The sequence below is a fragment of the Syngnathoides biaculeatus genome, chromosome 7 (genome assembly GCF_019802595.1).
Source record: "Syngnathoides biaculeatus isolate LvHL_M chromosome 7, ASM1980259v1, whole genome shotgun sequence".
Taxonomy (NCBI): Eukaryota; Metazoa; Chordata; class Actinopteri; order Syngnathiformes; family Syngnathidae; genus Syngnathoides; species Syngnathoides biaculeatus.
This window is the reverse complement of record NC_084646.1, coordinates 1314554-1329161: the sequence shown is the minus strand read 5'-3', so window position 1 is coordinate 1329161 and position 14608 is coordinate 1314554. Positions and strand designations below refer to the sequence as shown.

The window sequence follows — 14608 nt, the reverse complement described above, 5'->3', positions numbered from 1 at the left end:
TTTGGCCTTTCATTTCATCTACATCTAAAAATAATTTAACTCTGCCCTGAAACTTCTCGCCTTCCTGCCTCTCGACCTTTCTAGGATACACAAACTACAGTATCTACCTTCTTCCTAATCGTATCATCCAGCTCCCGAGCTTCCTGTCATTGTTCCAACATTTAAAGAACCCAGATTCATTTCTAGGCTCTGCGCTTTCCTCTTTTCTTTCTGCCTCAGAACTCACTATCCACTTCTCCTTTGTCTTCGACCCATACTAATTGAATTTCCACCGATCCCCTGTAGGTTAAGAGTGCCGGTAACGGATGTTGTGAACCCGGGCCATGACCAATCCAGTATGGAAGTCTGAATGTATACTGATGTTTTTTTGTCAAAGTTTGAAGACTGATAGTGTTCCTTAGGCAACCCCTTGTATTTATCCAGCCCCTTGTATTTATCCGGCCTTGGGACCGCCCGGCAGTTTGCCCCCTGAAGTGGCTGCATTCCATCCCATTTAAAGAACAAAGTAATTATGCATCTGGTTCTGTGTTTGTCTCATCAATGTTTAGCAGGGATTCACATTCTAACATACAAAATTACACATGTTACTTCTAAATAATGATTTCCCTTTTATTTGTGATATACAGCTCATGAAGATGATTTATGACTCTGGTGAACAGAAGATGGATTTTGAACTCATCTCACTGTGTATCAACTTGGCTGCTAATAAGCTCAATGCCCAACTCATGTGTCAAGGTATGACATCACAAGTGTAAATATTCTCATTTAGAAGTATTTCAACATTTTCAAGTTCTACACCACCACACTTAAAAAAAAAAAAAAAAATGCATTTTCACACCATAAGGCACACTTAAGTCTTAATTTTTCTCCAAAATGGACGGGGCACTTTATAATGCGGCGCGACATATGTGAGTATGTAAATATCAAATCAAATCAAAAGACTTTTATTATATGATGCATACAACGAAATGATGAGTGCTTCTCCAGAAGGTTCATGCCTGAATAAAATAGAATAAAAATAGAAGAACATCGTAGTTAAAAATGATGGATAAAATATGTACATCAAGGCACATCTAGTGATCAAATGAATAAATAATTGCATAAAGTGTATTTTTTAGTCTTATTCTCCCTCTACAGGCTTTGGCAAGATTATTAAAACCAAGAAGAGCATACAAAAGTGCAGTTGCATAATATTACACTGCTGTTATATTCAATGGTTTTAGTTCAAAGAGTTGATGGCTCTGACTGTGTTTCTATAGAATTTCTTTAGAAAATATTTAGTAGGGAAAGCATCCAGGGAGTGCCTCCAGCCACCCTGCATCGCGACATTATTGTTGCACTCACAGCATGCGTTGCGGTACAAAGGATGTAAATACCGTGTAAAGTGTATGTTTTGTGTCAATTACTTTTGCACTTATTGTGACTCTATTCTGTTTTCTGTGGCGTGATCATTTTAGTCGCAATATAGGACAGGACAATACAGGATGATTGTGCATGACACGATGACTCATGACTTGCCTACAGGTGTGATTTGTGTGGGGGAATATAAACTTGTTCTTCTGTTCACAAAGTAAAAGTGCAACTGTTCCTTACTACCCTGTGAGCGCCACAGTATGTTTTCAGTCAGTATGTTTTACCATACCTGTACCCAATAATATGGTGCGGCTTGTCTGTGTGTTGAATACAGAAATAACACCCAAAACTGAGACTGCGCCTTTCAATACAGTGCACCTTATGGTCGCAAAAATACGGTATTAAAAACTACACTGGTTAAGGAAGATTTTTAAAAAATATATAAAAGAACTACAATCATTTGATGCATTTTACCAATATTTTCAGAGCTTCAAAGGTATTTTGAACAAGTGACATTGTACCATAATCTATAATATCCATCCATCCGTCTTCTGCCGCTTGCCCAAGGTTGGGTCTTGGGCCAGTACATTAAGCAGCCTCTCCACATCTATTTCATCCAGCTCTTCCAAGGGTAATCTGAGGCATTCCAAGGTCAGCCGGGAGACATAGTCTCTTCAGCATGTCATGGGTCATCTCCTGGGGTTTCCTCCTGGTGGTTCATGCCCAGAACACCTCACCAGGGATGTGCCCAGGAGCCGTCCTAACCAGACCCCCGAGCCACCTCATCAAGTTCCTTTCAATGTGGAAGAGCAGCGGCTCTACTCTGAGCCCCTCCCGGATAACCAAGCTTCTCAATCTATCACTCAGTGACAGGCTGAGCACCCTGTATCAGAAACTCATTTCGGCTGCTTGTATGCAGGGTCTTGTTCTTTTAGTTATGATGTGATGTATAATGTGGTTAGCAGCTATGCCCCACAGGTAGGATGTGACCTAGAGTTGAAAGAGAAATTCTGGAAGGAACTAGATGAAGTAGTTCTGAGCATCCCAGACAGCGAGAGAGTTGTGATTGGTGCAGATTGTAATGGACATATTGGTGAAGGAAACAGGGGCGATGAAGAAGTGATGGGTAAGTACGGCATCCAAGAGAGGAACTTTGAGGGACAGATGATGGTAGACTTTGCAAAAAGGATGGAGATGGCTGTACTGAACCCTTATTTCCAGAAGAGGCAGGAACATATAGTGACCTACAAGAGCGGAGGTAGAAGCATGCAGGTGGATTATATTTTGTGCAGAAGATGTAATCTGAAGGAGGTTACTGACTGTAAAGTAGTGGTAGGGGAGAGTGTAGCTCAACAGCATAGGATGGTGGTGTGTAGGATGACCCTGGTGGTGGGTAGAAAGATTAAGAAGCCAAAGGTTGAACAGACAACCATGTGGTGGAAGCTGAGAAAGGTTGTGCGGCCTTTCGGAAAGAGGTGAGACAGGCTCTCTGGAGAGTAGAAGCTCCCTGAAGACTGGACAACTACAGCCAAGGTGATCAGAGAGACAGACAGGAGAGTACTTGGTGTGTCTTCTGGTTGGAAAGGGGAGAAGGAGACTTGATGGTGGAACCCAAAAATACAGGAGGTCATACAAAGAAAGGAATTAGCAAAGTGAAACACTAAGAGGACTGAGGAGAGGTGAAAGGAATACATTGAGATGCGACGTAGGGCACAGATAGAGTTGGCGAAGGATAAATAAGAGGCACATGACGACATGTACACCAGGTTGGACACGAAAGAAGGGGAAAAGGACCTACAAGTTGGCCAGACAAAAGGATATAGAAAGGAAGGATGTGCAGAAGGTAAGGGTGATTAAAGATAGAGATGAAAATGTGTTGACTGGTGCCAGTAGTGTGTTAAATAGATGGAAAGAATACTTTGAGAAGTTGATGAATGAAGAAAATGAGAGAGAAGGAAGAGTGAAGAGGCAAGTGTGAAGGACCAAGAAGTGGCAATGATTAGTAAGGGGGAAGTTAGAAAGGCACTACAAAGGATGAAAATTGGAAAGGCAGTTGGTCCCGATGACATACCGGTGGGGGTATGGAAGCAATTTGGAGAGATGGCTGTGGAGTTTTTGACCAACTTATTCAACACAGTCTGTGGTGTATGTTTACTTCATGAGGCCCCATAGCTTAGTGGTTAGAGCACTGGTTTGGTAAACCAAGGGTTGTGGGTTCGTATCCCACTGAGGCCTCCACTCCCTGAGAAGGGTTACGTCAGGAAGGGCATCCGGCGTAAAAATTGTGCCAAATATATATATGCGTTCATCTGAGATGACACGCTGTGGCGACCCCGAAAGGGACAAGCCGAAAGAAACACACACACTAGCGGGCAAAAAGAAGAATGGAGGAAAAGTGTACTAGATCCCGTTTTTAAGAACAAAGGTGATGTTCAGAGCTGTGGGAACTATAGAGGAATAAAGTTGATGAGCCACACAATGAAGTTATGGGAAAGAGTCGTGGAGACGTGAATCAGGACAGAAGTACGTATGTCCACGCAACAGTATGGTTTCACGCCTAGAAAGAGTACTACAGATGCATTATTTGCCTTGAGGATGCTAGTGGAAAGTACAGAGAAGGTCGGAAGGAGCTACATTGTGTCTTTGTGGATCTAGAGAAAGCCTATGACAGAGTACCAAGAGAGGAACTGTGGTAGTGCATGCGTCAGTCTGGTGTGGCAGATAAGTATGTTAAAAAAGTTCAGGACATGTATGATGGCAGCAGAACAATGGTGAGGTGTGTCTTAGGTGTGACAGAAGAATTTAAGGTGGAGCTGGGACTGCATCAAGGATCAACTCTTAGCCCCTTCCTGTTTGCAGTGGTAATGGATAGGCTGAAAGATGAGGTTAGACTGGAATCCCCTTGGACCTTGATGTTCGCAGATGATATTGTGATATGCAGTGAAAGCAGGGAGCATCCATAGGAACAGTTAGAAATATTGAGACATGCACTGGAAAGGAGAGGAATGAAGATTAGCTGAAGTAAAACACAATATATGTGCGTGAATGGGAAAGGTGGAGGGGGAAGAGTGAGGCTACAGGGAGAAGAGCTAGCACGGGTGGACGACTTCAAATATTTAGGGTCAACAATTCAGAGCAATGGTGAGTGTGGTAAGGAAGTGAAGAAACGTGTCCAAGCAGGTTGGAACAGCTGGTGGAAGGTGTCTGGTGTGTTATGTGACAGAAGAGTTTCTGCTCGGACGAAGGGCACAGTTTATGAAACGGTGGTGAGGCCGGCCATGATGTACGGATTCAAGACGGGGGCACTGAAGAAACAACAGGAACCAGAACTGGAGCTAGCACAAATAAAAATGTTGAGGTTCTCGCTCGGAGTGATCAGGTTGAATAGGATTAGAAATAAGTTCATTCGAGGGACAGCCAAAGTTGGATATTTTGGAGACAAGATTCAAGAGAGCAGACTTCGATGGTTTGGACATGTTCAGAGGCGAGAGAGTGAGTATATTGGTAGAAGGGTGCTGAGGATGGAGCTGCCAGACAAACGCGCGAGAGGAAGATCAAAGAGAAGGTTGATGGATATGGTGAGGGAAGACATGAGGGCAGTTGGGGTTCGAGAGGAAGATGCAGTAGATAGGCTAAGATGGAAAAAGATGGCACGCTGTGGCGACCCCTAACGGGACAAGCCGAAAGGAAAAGAAGAAGACACTTGGGACTGACCTCACCTCTTTTGGCAACTTATTCCATGTTTGTGCAGCATAATAGCTAAATCTTGCATCACCCTGTTTGCTTTGGACTCTTTGCTCCACTATTTGACCTGAGTCAATCAATCTCAGAGCTCTACTGGGTTTGTATTCCATAAGCATTTCTTTCATGTCTTCAGGACCTAAATCATTTAGTGATTTTTAGACCAGTGGCAGAACTTTAAAATCTATTCTAAAGATGACTGGAAGCCAGTGCAAGGACTTTAGGATTGGAGTTATATGCTCTGACTGTTTTGTTTTGGTCAGAACGCGAGCTGCAGCATTCTGAATGAGCTGCAGCTGTTTCCTAATCTTTTTGGGAATCCAGTCAGAAGACCTACAGTAGTCAGGTCTACTTGAGATACAAGCTTTCACTTTAAAATGTTCTTCAGATGGGAGAAGGAAGTTTTTGTGATTGATTTGATTAGATTGTTGAAAGTAAGGTCTGAATCAATCAGAACACCAGGGTTTTTGACTTGTTCTTTGTTTTTCAAAGATAGAGTTTCAAGGTGTTTACTAACAGTAATTCTCTTTTCTTTATTGGCAAAAACAATAGTCTGTTTGGTTGTGATTTAGTTGAATAAAATTTTGGCTCATCCAGCTATTTATCTGATTTAGACAGTGGCAGTATGTAACGTAAACAAAATTTTACTTGCAGCTAGAGGTTGGGTTAATCGAACAAAAGAAAAACAGCAATGCAAAACAACAGTTTCAGATGTCTTCGGTGGGGTGACTCGCCCCTTTTTCACAAAGAACGAAGCTGTTTGTTTCTGCCGTGTTTTAAGCACTTTTCTGAAGTGGTTCATAACATCTTTAAAATTTTGCAGTGCACTGCAACATTCAGCTTTTTTCAGGTGATGAAGTTCTACAAAATTATGGATGTCATTCCATTTCGCGCAGATAGCTTTTTAATGTCTGCACTTGAGACATCCTTCCTGCCTTCAGCCTCATCAGACGACATCTCCTCCCTTCCTCGCCAAGCTAACTGCTACACGTTCACGAAAATAAGAAGCAACTTTTCGACTTCCTCCAAGATCTGTGGCCTCTGGTTGGTCAACACGGTTGCTCCTTGAGCAACATCACTTGGTTTGAGGGCATCGTTGTGTTTCAGGATGGTGCTGATCGTCGATTACGCCATGCCATACTTCTTTAATAGCTCAGAAACATCCACACCAGATTCATGCTTGGCTATCAAATCCTTCTTGAAGTCTACAGTTTTACGCACCACTTTCCTTTTTTCAGCATCAGCAGATCTATTTGCCTTCTTTGAAGCCATGATTGGGGGTTAATGTTGCTCAATTTGAAGAAAATAAGTCACTACAGTATTAGGAAACGTCTGCAAGCAAAGGAGTGTGTGAGTCAACTGGTTGCGCCGCAAGTGATACGTCTTTTCCGTTTTTTTCGGAGGTGCATTCGAAAGCACAACAAATCGTCGTGGGTCAGCTGGTCGGGATCTTCGAATACCGATTTTCGTTCAAAAACCAAAGCAAAAAAAATCTCTAAATTTTCGTTCGAAAACCGATTTGTACGAAAACCAAGACGTTTGAAAACCGAGATACAACTGTAGCTCCTTTCCTCCAGGTAGGACCATTTAAGGACCATTCCATTTAGTCCTACCCACGTTTCCAACTTGTTCAGCAGTATATTACAATTTACCGTTTCAAAAGTCGCGCTGAGATTAAAGAAGACCAAAATTGATACCTTTCCTGAGTCAGTATTCATTTCTCAAAAATCTTGGCTGTGAATGGGGAAATTTGAAATGTGGTCAATAGCTTGCTAACATGCAATCGTCCAGTGCTCTGTTTTTTAGAAGAGGCTTAACAGCAGCACCTTTAGGAGCTTTGGGAAACTCACCAGAATGAAGTGAGTAATTTATTATTTGCTGCAAATCAGGTAGCATTGACTTCACAATAGCTTTGAAAAAGTCACATGGTATTGAATCGAGACAGATTGTTTATCCTTTCAACTGCTAAACAGTTTTCTCTATAGTTTTTTGCTCAACTGTATCAAATTCTGACACGTTAATAGAGTTTTCTCTGGGTAGCTTCAGATGTCAAATCATTTTGTCTTTTTTTCTGATTTGTGCTGAGATTTGACCTGATGGATTGTATTTTTTTACTAAAATAGGCAAACTCATTTCATCTGTCAGCTGTTACGAGTTCTGTCTCTATCTGATTCGGTGGGGGAGGTGTTGTGAGCTTGTCAACCACAGAAAACAGAGCACAAGTATTGTTGAGATTCTTACTGATTATTTCAGAAAGGTGTTGTCTAGCTCTGACTAACTCTTAGTTAAAATTACAAAGACACTGTCTGTAGAGGTTATAGTCAATTTTGGACTTTAGTTTTTCTCCACCTGTGTTCTGCTTTCCTACACTATGATTTAGATCTTTGACCATCATTGTGCTCCTCCACAGTGTTCTAAGTCGCCTCAGGATGGTCTTGGTTTTAACAGGAGTGACAGTATTCATGGCATTTACTCTCATCTATGTACCTTTTCCTAATAGAGATAGAGGTTGTCTGAACTTTTGGAATAATCTCTGATTCAAAAAATACACAAAAATGTTCAGAAATGGCCATGTCCTTAATATCAATCGATAGAATTTCAACATCCTTAGAGATAACCAGGTCTAAGATGAGACGTTGAGTGTGAGTTCAACTCTTAATATGTTGAGAGAGGTCAAATGTGTCTGGTATTGCAGAAAGTTCTTTGGATGTTTTTCCCATATTGTCAACATGAATGTTGAAGTCCCCTGGTATAACATAAAATAGTTGTATTCAATACAAATAACTGACAGCAGTTCTGAAAAATCCTCCATAAATTTTCCATTATATCTTGGAGGTATATAAATGATTAAAATAATATTTCAGTCACCATTAACTAAAAAATATAGATATTCAAAAGAGCTAAAATCACCCAGTATAATTTCCTTATATTGAAATAATGATTTAAAAATTACAGCAATACCACCACCTTTTTTTCCTGTTGGACACTTGTTCATAAAATTAAAATTTGTTGATGTTGCCTCATTTAAAATGCTATTAAAGCTACTTTCTGTTAACCACCAAAGGTGTTTAGAGTTCACAGACTAGAGTGTCTTTGAAAATTCATCCGTAATCAGGCCCATTACAATCATACTAGAAACCAACTGACAAAAGAAATTCACAAGCGGACAAAAAAGGAAATAGTTGGAAAAAACTGTTCAGCCCTAACGAATGAATCAGTGTGGGATGCATTCCAATCGTTAACCAATTTCAAGAAATGATTCCCCCCCCAAACTGAGACCAGTAACAGTAGTAGATGAGCCAACCACTTGAACAGCATTTCCTGCAGATTATGAAAGCACACTTTCACACCCCACACCCACCCAGGCGCACCACCAACTGTCATCACACCTCTGACTTTTGCGTTGCCCATCCACGAACAGGATATGAGACGCACCTTCAAACAACAAAAGACAAAGCAACCTTTTTTCCCCATTCCTGCCTCAAAGTCTGGCCAGAGCAGCTCGTTCCAGTCTTCAGAGAGATCTTCAACAGATCTCTGGAACTGTGCAAAGTACCTTCCTGAATACTCCTGGTCCCTAAGAAACATACATTCTTGAGTCCAAATGACGACAGGCCTTTTGCCTTGACGTCTGTGGTCATGAAGTCCTTAGAACACCTTGTGCTGGACCAAATCAAGAGCATCACAAATCCCCTTCTGCACCCCCTGCAGTTTGCTTACTGAGCAAATAGATCTGCTGATGCCACTTCAAGATGGTACTGCACTTCATCCTAGAACACCTCGATGGCGTGCAGACCTATGCAAGGATCCTGTTGGTAGACTTCAACTCTGCGTTCTACACCATCATCCCTTGGCTGGGATGCCATGGTTGCAGGGCAAGTTTCTCCAGCTCAATGTCTTGCGTGCCATTTGTCAGTGGATTTACAGCTTTCTGATGGGCAGGTCACAGCAGGTGAGGATTTGGTGAGCTGGAGGACACCACCTCGTTCACACACATCATGACTTGTGCACCGCAAGGTTGTGTCCTCTCCCTGCTGCTCTTATCTCTCTGCACGAACGATTGTATCTCACCGCACCTGGGTGTGAAACTCCTGGAGTTCGCAGATGATACAACAGTAATCGGCCTCATCAATGACAGTGACAATTCTGCGTATCAGCAGGAAGTGGAGAGGCTGGAGCTGTGGTGCGTCCGACACAACCTGGAGCTGAACGCATCAAAGACTGTTAAGGTGATTGTGGACTTCAGAAGGCATCCTTTGTCAGCTGTCCCCTCAAGCTGTCCAACTGTCTTGTCAACCATCAAGAACTTCAAGTTCCTGGAAGTTACAGTCTCTCAGCACCGGAAATTGAAGACTAATATCAACTCCTCCAATGAAAGGCCAGCAGTTGATGTGTTTCCAGGGAAGCACGGCCTGCCACAGGAGCTGTTGAGAGAGTTCTACACAAGAGGTCATGATGATGGTGGCGTGCACATGGATGCAGTGGGTTATGGCTCTCCCTATCAGTGATTATTTTGTCTAGGGTTTTTTTTGGGCACTTTGACCACGTACACCTCATCACCACACTGCTACTCCCGCCAGGAACTTTTGGACTTTGGGTATTGACACAATATAGCTGTTGAAGTCACTTTCACCGCAAAGACAACACTTCAGACAAGCTGGCGAGACCGTAGTACTTGCCGTGGCTTGTTGTTGGTTCAGCAGAGGAGGGAGAGGAAGGAAAAGCGGGGCCGTTAGTCCAGCCCTCTCCTCAAGAACAACTCACACAAATCTACTCTTCCAAGCCTGCATCTCACCAATGCCCCAATGCCAGATCCATCGTCAACAAAATGGACGAGCCGGAATTACAGCTTGTGGAAAATCAATATGTTCGTAACTGCTGCATCCTCATTATAATGGAGACCCGGCTTCACGCAAACATTCACAATTCTAGATTCCAGCTAGCAGGCCGCTGGAATTGGACTAAGGACTTCGGTAAAAGATGTGGTGGGGGGGGGGGCTCTGTGTGTACGTACATGATGATTGGTACACCAACAGTGTGATTATTGAGAGAGACACTGTACACCAGTCACTCACATTTGAAAAATGTACAGGTGTGATCAGTCATGCCCGGAGATATAAAGTTACGGGTGTGGTCCACCAGTCATGCCTGCAGATATAAAGTTGCGGTCTGTGTTCTGTTTGTAATTATGGGTTTACCCCTTTAAGAGTAGATGGGGGCGGTGTCAGGTAAACTAGGAAGTAGAAGTAGGTTGAGCAATAGCTCATTGGAGACCGTGTGCTTACCTGTTTAAAAAAAAAAAATATATATATATATATCTATAAAAGACGTCAGGCAGTGGTTCACTGTGCTGGATCGGTTTTCATGTGCGCCGAAACTGCGACAAGTGCACAGTGGCGCAGTTTAGAGGGAGCATTGGTCAAGACTACACAAAACAAATGACGTCTTTCAATATCTATGTATTTCTACTTGTAACAAATTTGATTCGTGTGATTTATTTATTTATTTTTTTTTATTTTTTTGTCCTCGACTGTGGAGATTTGCAAGTGCAGTGGCATGCAGGCGTATACGCGCCTGTCAAATCACAGTGATTGCTGTACTGTGCACGGTTCACCGGACATTGACTACAAACTCTCTCGAGGAAATTAACTATCATCACGGATGTTTACATCACAATGGATGCTAACGCTGTGCTCTTTCTCCTGCTGAACGTCATCAACGAACAGCAGTGGGCCCACCCAGAAGGTGTTATCAATCGGAGGTACGAGAGACAAGGCAAGACAAGGTCCAGACAGACTCATTTGGGTCATCCAAACAATCAGAGGTACAAATGACAAATAGAATGTGCCAGCATTTTAAATCTTCCACATCTCCTCCTGCCCCATTGGAGCAATCCACACCTCAGAATTTCCCCTCTACGACTAAGACAACCAAACAATCTGCAGTAGATGTTGGGGCCCCCTCTCCCAGCGTCAATGCAATGTTAGGTCTGATGGATAGGATGAAGACAATTGCAATCACTCACAATCGCGCGCGCCTCCGTGCTTGCAAATCTGCACAGTCGAGCACGAAAAATCACGCGTTAAATCATCACGTTAAATTTGTTACGAGTAGAAACAATAGATATTGAAAGATGTCGCTTATTTTGTGTAGTAATGACATTAATTTACATGTTTATTTCATAAATGTTGTTAACTAAACAAGCCTACTCCAAAACAACCAGTATTCACCTGGAAACAGGAAATGCAAGTTAACCGTTCTGAGCATGTACGGAAGTTGGGCCTGAAAGCGCATATTCAGAGCTGCTTCACGTACTGCAAGCCCATTTACGTTGAAAGTCATCAACATCATGAGCCATGTCAAAGAAAATTCAGTTACACCAGAGGTGCTCTCTGCGTCGATCGTGAGGCAGTGTGACAGCGTATAAAAAAAGTTCCTAAACCTCGTCGCTTGATTCACGTGTGGCCAATACGTCGAGCGCATGCCTCCTCTATTTACGGGAGTACCGCGATGCGTGACCCCCCCCCCCCCACACACACACACACAACCACCACCACCACCCCAACAATACATCACAATTGCTGACAGGAATGTTTGTTACAATGTATCACTATCTTGTTGCCATTGTTAAACTAAACTTTCAGCATCTTCAAAACATTGCGGGTATAGACCGTTAATGTTTATTCCTTGACAGGCCAGTGCATTTAACTTTTCTTCAGATAGTTTGTCAGATCAAGAATTTTTATTGATGAAAAATTTTAAATACTGTTTTATATCATGTTCTTCTTATTTTTAATTTACAGTTATGTTAATCCAGAAGTTATTTTAAGGTGTTGAGATTCCATCCCTAATCATACCCGCAACTTTATCTGCTAACATGACTGGCAACACCCGTACATTTTTCAAATGTGAGTGACTGGCATTGTCAATATTGGAGTCCAGCCCATACCACGCCAATATCAGCCTCCCATCCTCCTTGCCCCTCCTCCACCAGAAGAAGGGTCGTATCTATAAATCTGATATTTGCCATGTCTTTTGCAGAATAACACAGACCCCTATGGAGAGCAGACATTTTTCTTCCCTGGAATTACAAGGGACAGAAAGTTGGTCAAAGAGACCCATCCATCCATCCATCCATCCATTTTCTTTGCCATTTATCCTCACGAGGGTCGGTGTTGTGCTGGAGCCTATCCCAGCTGTCAACGGGCAGGAGGCAGGGTACACCCAGAACTGGTTGCCAGCCAATCCCAGGGAAGATGGAGACACACCTAGGTGCAATTTAGGGTATCCAATTAATGTTGCATGCTTTTGGATGTAGGAGGAAACCCACGGAGGCACGGGGAGAACATGCAAACTCCACACAGGCGGGTCCAGGATTGAACCCAGGACCTCAGAACTGTGAGGCCAACACTTTACCAGCTGATCCACGATGCCGCCCAGTCAAAGAGATGTGGCACAAAAAAACAGAACCACTTAGTGAGGATAAAATGTGAATCTATCAAACCATTGTCTCCAGCTATCAATGTAAGACTAGCTCTTTTTAATATCAGGTCCCTGGGTAGCAAATCAGTGTTGATTAATGACAAAATTGCAACCTGTGATCTGGACCTTTTGTTAGTCAATGAAGCGTGGTTAACAGAAAATAGATATTATAGCATTTTAAATAAGGCAACACCAGCAAATTGTCATTTTATGAACAAGTGTCGAAGAGGGGGAAAAAGGGTGGTGGTATTGCTGTTATTTTTAAATTATTTCAGTGTATAGAAATTATACTGGGTAATTTTAGCTCTTTTTAATGTGTTTTTTAGTCAAAAGTGTCCCAAAAGTTGTTTTAATAATTTGACCTCCAAGATACAATCGAAAGTTGATGGAGGATTCTTCAGAACAGCTGTCAGTTATTTGTACGAAGTACAACCATTTTGTCATGACAAGGGACTTTAACATTCATGCTGACAATAACATGGAAAAAAAAAAACATCCAAGAACGTTTGCCATTCTGCACATATGACATCTCAACATATTAAGATTGCAACTCACTCAAGGTCACATCTTTGACCTAGTCAGCACTAAGGATGTTGAAATTCTAATCGATTGACATTAAGGATATGGGTATTTCTGACCATTTTTGTGTAGTTTTCGAATGACAGATTCTTCTAAAAGATCAGACATCCTCTTTCTGTAAAAGGTACATAAATGAAAGTACTGCCACTAACTTCATGGAGATTGTGACTGTGGCACAGACTGTGAATGCTGAGACAGTTGATGAACTTTCTGACAATTTCGGCTCAAAAATTTCAAATGTCATGACTGTTGTCTTCTTATTTTCCTTTCGGCTTGTCCCGTTAACAGTCGCCTCAGCACCTCAGCTTTTTCCATCGACGCCCATCTCCTGGAGCTTTCTTTTGAACATAAACTGCCCTCATGTCCTCCTTCTCAACATCCATACACTTCTTTGGTCTTCCTCTCACTCTTTTGCCTGGCAGCCCCATCCTCAGCACCCTTCTACCAATTTACTCACTCTCTCATCTCTGAACATGTCCAAACCATCGGGGTCTGCTCTCCCTAACCTTGTCTCCAAAACATCCAACATTGGCTGTCCCTCTAATGAGCTCATGTCTAATCATATCCAACCTGCTTACTCCAAGAGCAGGGGTCGGGAACCTTTTCGACTGAGAGAGTCATAAATGCCAAATATTTTAAAATGTAATTTCAAAAGAGCCATACAATATTTTAAAACCGAAATGCAGGCACTTTGCGCATTTATGTAAGATCAACACTTATAGAGTACAATAAGTCGCTGAATTCTTTTACTGTTACGCTGTTGCTAACCAATGATGACAAAAGTACTTCTTACCATTAATGTGACTTCTAATGCTGCATGGTTTTGCTGATGGCTTTATCTGGTTTATACTGTACATTGTTAGATTAAGCTTCATGCAGGTGTTGAGACTTCCATCCGTTAATGGTTAACGTAATTTAATTTGATTTGTCATCATGCAGTGGTAATGGATAGGCTTACAGATGAGGTGAAACTGGAATCCCCTTGGACCAGGATGTTTGCAGATGATAATATGATATGCGGTGAAAGCGGGGAGCAAACGGAAGAACAATTATAAAGATGGAGACATGCACTGGAAAGAAGAGGAATGAAGATTAGCCGAAGTGAAACAGAATATATGTGAGTGAATGAAAGGGGTGGAGGGGGAAGAGTGAGGCGACAGGGAGAAGTGGACAACTTCAAATATTTAGGTTCAACAATCCAGAGCAATGGTGAGTGTGGTAAAGAAGTGAAGGAACGGGTCCAAGCAGGTTGGAACAGCTGGCGGAAGATGTCTGGTGTGTCATGTGACAGAGTCTCTGCTAGGATAAAGGGCAAAGTTTATAAAACAGTGGTGAGGCCGACCATGATGTACGAATTAGAGACGGTGGCACTGAAGAAACAACAGGAAGCAGAACTGGAGGGAGCAGAAAAGATGTTGAGGTTTTCGCTCGGAGTGAGCAGGTTGGATAGGAT

General features: G+C 42.4%; 1 protein-coding gene across 7 annotated transcripts in view; it reads left to right on the top strand.

Moving 5' to 3' along the window:
- The window catches only part of kifap3a (kinesin-associated protein 3a), a 206669-nt gene that overhangs the window by 111915 nt on the left and 80146 nt on the right, over nucleotides 1–14608 (top strand). For all 7 annotated transcript variants that reach the window (XR_009795737.1, XR_009795738.1, XR_009795739.1 and 4 more), the window contains one exon: nucleotides 627–735. Coding sequence is in view for 4 of the 7 variants with exons in the window: in XM_061825097.1 (XP_061681081.1) it covers nucleotides 627–735 (109 nt within the window). In the remaining 3 variants the exon portion in view is untranslated. The remainder of the gene's footprint in view (nucleotides 1–626; nucleotides 736–14608) is intronic.